This window comes from Pseudochaenichthys georgianus, chromosome 17 (genome assembly GCF_902827115.2).
Source record: "Pseudochaenichthys georgianus chromosome 17, fPseGeo1.2, whole genome shotgun sequence".
Classification (NCBI taxonomy): Eukaryota; Metazoa; Chordata; class Actinopteri; order Perciformes; family Channichthyidae; genus Pseudochaenichthys; species Pseudochaenichthys georgianus.
The window spans coordinates 42,046,000-42,051,999 of NC_047519.1; the positions used below are offsets into that span (position 1 = coordinate 42,046,000).

General features: G+C 38.1%; 1 protein-coding gene across 1 annotated transcript in view; it reads left to right on the forward strand.

Annotated features, from left to right (window-relative positions):
• retreg1 (reticulophagy regulator 1) overlaps positions 1–4,756 on the forward strand; it is a 31,867-nt gene extending 27,111 nt beyond the window's left edge. The window contains exons 5-9 of the mRNA XM_034103885.1: positions 136–220; positions 443–565; positions 911–981; positions 1,896–2,019; positions 2,708–4,756. Of these exons, the coding sequence (XP_033959776.1) occupies positions 136–220; positions 443–565; positions 911–981; positions 1,896–2,019; positions 2,708–3,222 (918 nt within the window). The 3' untranslated portion in view covers positions 3,223–4,756. The remainder of the gene's footprint in view (positions 1–135; positions 221–442; positions 566–910; positions 982–1,895; positions 2,020–2,707) is intronic.
• The last annotated feature ends 1,244 nt before the right edge of the window (positions 4,757–6,000 follow it).

Consider the following 6,000-nt stretch of genomic DNA (forward strand, 5'->3'; position numbering starts at 1 on the left):
CAATATCTTTCATATATAAGGAATCTAAATTCATGGTGTTTCCAAAATGTTTGACCTTTCCTATACGAACTTACTGACGGTAGATACATGTGTTTTGGTGTCATTGTCGTTGTGTTTGCTTCCAATCTCTTCTAGTTTTGCCTGCTGGTTTGCAGTTTGTGCACCTTCGTCGCTGTCGTAGGACGCTACATTCCAGGAATTGTTATTTCTTATATTCTAGGTGAGTACACTTCAGTTTTGCACGTGATTAGACCATTTCTATAATGCTAGAAATGCAAATGAGTTATTTGGCCCCCCTCTGAACTTATTAGTAAGGTATCATCAAAAGCATCAAAAATGGTTTGCAACATCTGCAAATAAATTTACAGTTACTTATTGTTTGTTTTTATTTTCTCTGACAACAATGTCTTCTTTTGCCTTGTTTTTGTACCTTTCCCTGCAGTGTTGGGCATTTTCCTGTGGCCTCTGATTTCATCTCATGAGATTGGTTTGTGGCTAAAGCCAGTTCTGCAGAAGCTGGACTTTGGCCTCGGAGAGTTTATTCAGAAAATCAAAGAAAATCATGGTAATCATACATTTTTACAAAGTATGTCAATGTGTTTCGTCGTTACAAACACTTGGCTTTTATAAAAGAACAATGACACAGCAGATGGAAACCCCTTTTATTAACTGGATGGATTCGCAATATTAGCAATACACATATTTAAATCTAATTGTTTTTATAATGCATGTAAAGTCACTTTCTTGGCTCATGAGGATATACCAAAATCAAAGCCTAAATACCTACACATATACATTAATGTACAGCTTATCCTTTACTTTTTATATTCGATAGTAAAGCAGAAATCTTAATAAATGGCGTCCAGGAATCTTAAATTAATTATTTGAATTATTGTTTTCTTACTTTCAGAGAAGAGAATCATGCAGTCTCAGGCTGAGAAAGAGGGCATCGAGTCGGACCTCTCCTCCATGTTTCCCAAGGTTGGCTTATTATATTTTCTCAATCGAATGATGCCTCTGTTGACTGACAGGATCCAGTTAAAGTTAATTAAAATCCAGTACACATGATCTGCATCAGCATCAAGGCCTGTGCCAAAGTGACTGCCAAAATATCATCAGGCTACAGATTACATTCACTGAGTAAAGTCCATCAGAAGTCTTAACTAAAGACCCTTTCTATCAACATTTACTGAAAACATTGGATGTAATGCAGAGGGATGAGTCGCCACACTAGCAGGACTTTGGTTGGGAATAGAAAACATGGATTAAAGTCAGGTTTCTGCTACAAACAAAAAGACTGGATTTGAATTTGACTGCTGTAATTCAGATTTAAGTGAGACTCAAGTTGACTTTCGGGAGTTTTCAGCATAATTGTGCAGATAGAGTTTGACCATAACTGAACAAACTAATTCTGGACACTATCCTGTATGTAGGCCCAATGTGTCAACCCCTTTATATATACAGTCTATGGTCAAACCCAGAGTTGACAAAATGCTTCTTTGCATAATTAACAAAGTTAAACCAAAGTTCTACTTCTTGGTTAAGTTCCATGACATGACCACTTCCTGTGCATTCTTTCTGTATCCTGTTATTGTTGTAGCAAGTATATATATAATATAGCAGACTGCTTTATATTGTGTTCCTCTTTCCCATCAGTAATGTTGCAACAAGATTAGATCTAAAAGTAATAATTCCCTCTAGTTAGTGTCATAATTTAGGCCTCTTTCTATTCGTAATCAGTTCCTTTTTCATGAGCACATTAACACAGTGATTTGGAAAAAGGGTTAGGGTTAGTTTTTCTTTACACACCAGAAAATACTTTTTTTGTCAATAACTCCACACATAACCCTAACCCTCTCAGGTGTGAGTTTGATGATGTGTGTGTTTCCCTGCAGCTCGACTCCACAGTTTGTAAGGAAATGTCGGTATCGGACACAGAGGTGTCGGATATGACGTGGACGGACAACGGTACTTTCAACCTGTCAGAAGGACACACACCACAGACTGAGAACTCAGAGGGTACGTCACCTCTATACCCTATGTCCTATAGATGGATATGGTTCAGATTAAAAACAGAAACACAGAGGCACATCTGATTAAACAGCTGCAACAGAACTGAACCAACGTTGTCGTTTGATGGGTACTTAAACAGTAGATGTTGAGTTATCTTAATGATTCTTTCATAGGTATTTTTTTGTCAATCAAAAAGATCTATCGTACTTCCTATAAACATACTGTATATACATTATATGAATACTACACTGACACATTCCAGTCTCTTCTTACTGTTGTTGTCCTTGTTACCATATGCATTTTCTGTAAATAATAATGAGCTTACTGATCAAATATTAGATAGTGATCAAAGTAAAGGGACTTAGCTAATATGAAATGTCTCCTAGCCTAATGTGAATATATTGGCAAATGGTCGTCAAATTCTTCTTACTACAGAATAAGTTTTGACAAAAGGTAAAACAAATATTTAATTTTGCGATTAAAGTCAGAATTCTCTGAAAAAAGTCAGAATTATTAGATTTACGTCCGAATTCTGGAAAAAATCTCAATTAGGAGATCGTAGTCTGAATTCTGAAGAACATTAGATTTAGAAGAGATTAATCAGATCTCGATACATTTTTCCACATGTGGCCCTAATCCCCTTTCTTGTTTTACCATTATTTTTCAAACAATCATTTACTTTTTCATCTCACAGACCTCGACAGAGAAGAAGTGTTCACTGTAGGCCTCCTAGAATTCCCCTCACTTGACAACGGCGCAACGACCAATGGCGACGACGATGACGATAGCCTCGGCCTTCCCTCGCCTCCACCTCAGCTGCCGAACAAATCCAAGCAAACACCCTTTCCTCACAAAGACCAACCCACCGACAACGCCCTTGAAATAGTAAATCAGATGGCGAGCGACTTCATCACCGCCGCCGTCACAGCCGCCATGCAGGAGAGGATAGAAGCAGCGGTCGGGTTCACAGCGCTGAGCTCAGCCTCAGAGCGGTCCAGACTCCCAGAATGCACCAGGCCGCTGGAGCTGGACGAGGAGTCGGACAGCGACGTGGAGGACTTTGAGCTGCTGGACCAATCAGAGCTGGAGCAACTGGAAGGGGAGCTTGGGCTGGGAGATGAGAAGGTCAAAGCCAAAGAGAAGGAGAAGGCCCAGAGTGATCAGCAAGGTTCTACTGGATTCTTCTCCAAACTCCTGAGACGCCACTGATTGATGAAAATACGATGAACAGGGGAGGAGAACAGGTTACAGAGGACATGTGGCGGGGAGGCGGGGGTGGTGTGGTCACTGAGGACTGTTAGGGGTTGTGAGAATGTTTCCAAGTTTAATTTTCCTATAGAGCTAACATTTCAAAGCGGTTTAGTTTGTAAAAAATGGAGGTCACTTTAAACAGATTAATTTTAGTTTAGTGCCGAGATCAGACTACACAATATCAGCCAGAAAAAGACCCAATCCGACAGATGTGGGGAAGATAATGGGTGTTTGACATCACCTACAATGTGTGCGATCAAGTGTGAGCAGAAGGAAACACTTAAAAAACACAATACAACTGGGGTGCTGTTGACTGTGCAATCTGCACGTGCAACTGCATAGTTATCTATTTATTTATTTATCTTTTTAAACATTATTTTGGTGTCTTATTATATACCCCTAGAGTTTTTGTCCGATTTTCCCAGGAGCCAGCTCAGAGCGAATTTGATCAGCCGACTGGTTCATCATGCTAATAGTTCATGACCATTAGTAAATACAAAGATATAGTGTAGTCTGATCCCGGCATAGAAGTTAGTGGAGGTTAATTAACTACTTTTGGATTTGTATCAAAGATTGTTGGTGGTTTAAGGTTAGGTTCCTACTTTCTCCCTCTAGTTAAGTCAGCTGATTAATCAAACTAAACTACCCAGAATTCCATAGACGTACAATCAATCAATATCAAAACACCTTTAATGCTCAAGTTGAGGAGGATTAAAAACCAGGAAACATTTTATTGTGAAACTTTTTTTATTTTATATGTACGTTTTTTTCTTCATTTAAGAAAAGTAGTCAAGCAACTTTTATTTTGTAAAATCCTACAGCAGGAATCAAAAGTCTTGGCTCACCAATGAAAAGTTCTCACATCATAGGATGATCCAAAATTAGACACATAAATGTAGTTTTAGTGAACTGAAAGTAAAATATTTTAAGATGGATTATTTGTATTTGCACCTTAAGTATTATTTAATGATGCACCTACTGTACGTAGGGCAGTCTTCTGTATTGAGCATCAAAAGACAAAAAACTGTTTCTTTAACATGCCTTGTACATTTAAATACATTGATTTCATAATAAAGACACACAGCAATGTATAATGTATCCTCTTGAATGATTCATGTAATGCCTTGTATTAGCATAATTTGACTATAGACATGTTTGTTTCTCAGTGCCTAAGAGGACTTTGTAGTGGCTGCAGTTAATTTCTAGCTCACATGTGATAGCTGTATACGAAAAAGAGATGTGCAACACTCTGAATAAGAGTTCAGGCAGGTTCACGCTTCATTATCTCAAATATCTTTTTAAAATATTTGATAAACTGATCAAAATACTAGTGTTTTTCATTTATATTGTATCACAGTGGCTTTGATGCATTTAACTAAAAGTTCAAACATAGTTAAACTTTGTTCAAAAACATGTCAGAACCAAAATGCATTAACAAAATGTACTTTTATGTAATTAAACTCAAGAATGTCAATAAAATGTTGTAACTCAATCTGTGGCTTCATTTATTTAAAATCAGTGTGTGTGTGTGTGTGTGTTCCTGTATTATGCATGTTGTGGGACCCATGAGTATGCAGTCACTTGCGGGAACTGGCCTTTTCTTTGGGGGCACAATTTTAATCTTTACAATGTAAATCATTGGCAGCATTACGATGCTATTTCTACTAATACTACTACTCATACTACTAGCAAACAATAACAAACATATATATATAACAGATGGGGTCTTATGTCATCTAATGGGCTAATGTTTGGTACTTCATGTAATGGTATTGTAATATTTATTGAATAAAAATGATGAATGTAGACCTTAGAATATTAGTTTCCCTTTCTTCTTCAACCACTGTTTACCAGCCACATGGGGGTGCTGTATTTCAAGGTTTTAAATGAAAGTTGATCTTTCTCTGTTTCACAGCACCTGGCCTAAATTAGCTCACACATTTCAACTCACATACGACATCTCAGTCATCAGTGATCCTTTTCAAAATATTCATACCTTTGTCATTTGATAAACTGCTGCAGTTTTTAACACTAAACCAGTAGAATGAGTGAAAAATATACAACATTGTTCTCTCAATACTTCACAAACCAGCTCTGACAGGGTGATTTCAAGGCACTCCCTGGTCAGCGTGGAGATTATCCCTCCATCTCCCCACCATTCGTCCGCCTGTATCCACAATCTCGTTATTCCGGTCATGAAGAAGAGATACTTTATTAATCCCCAAGGGGAAATAACTTATTTCATTCTGGTGTTATTTGTACGTTATGCAAACATAGTTGATATGATCACATACATAAACAGGATCACATGCAGTAGTGGAGAGGTGGCAGAGGGAAGAGTTTTATTTGGGAGGGGGGAGCAGGGTTTACTGAGGGCAGTTATCTAAAAGTGAAAGGAAAATACATTCGGGACATTAAGGGTGTCAATCAGCTTAAACTGGCAAGCCCGAAGGTTGGAATTCTTCTTGCCATTTGTTTTACCGGCCTCATGACTCATGGTATGTTGCCAGACTCCATGTTGACTGTTACTTTGGTGCCTGTCATTAAGGACAAAGCGGGCAAGGTAGGGAGCTTGGATAACTATAGACCAATTGCTCTAGCCGGTGTGTTATCCAAAGTCCTGGAAAGAATTTTGTTAGATAGACTATGTTCTTATTTATGTACCTCAGATAACCAGTTTGGCTTCAAGGCTAAGCATGGCACTGAGCTATGCATCTATGCTTTGAAGGAAATGGT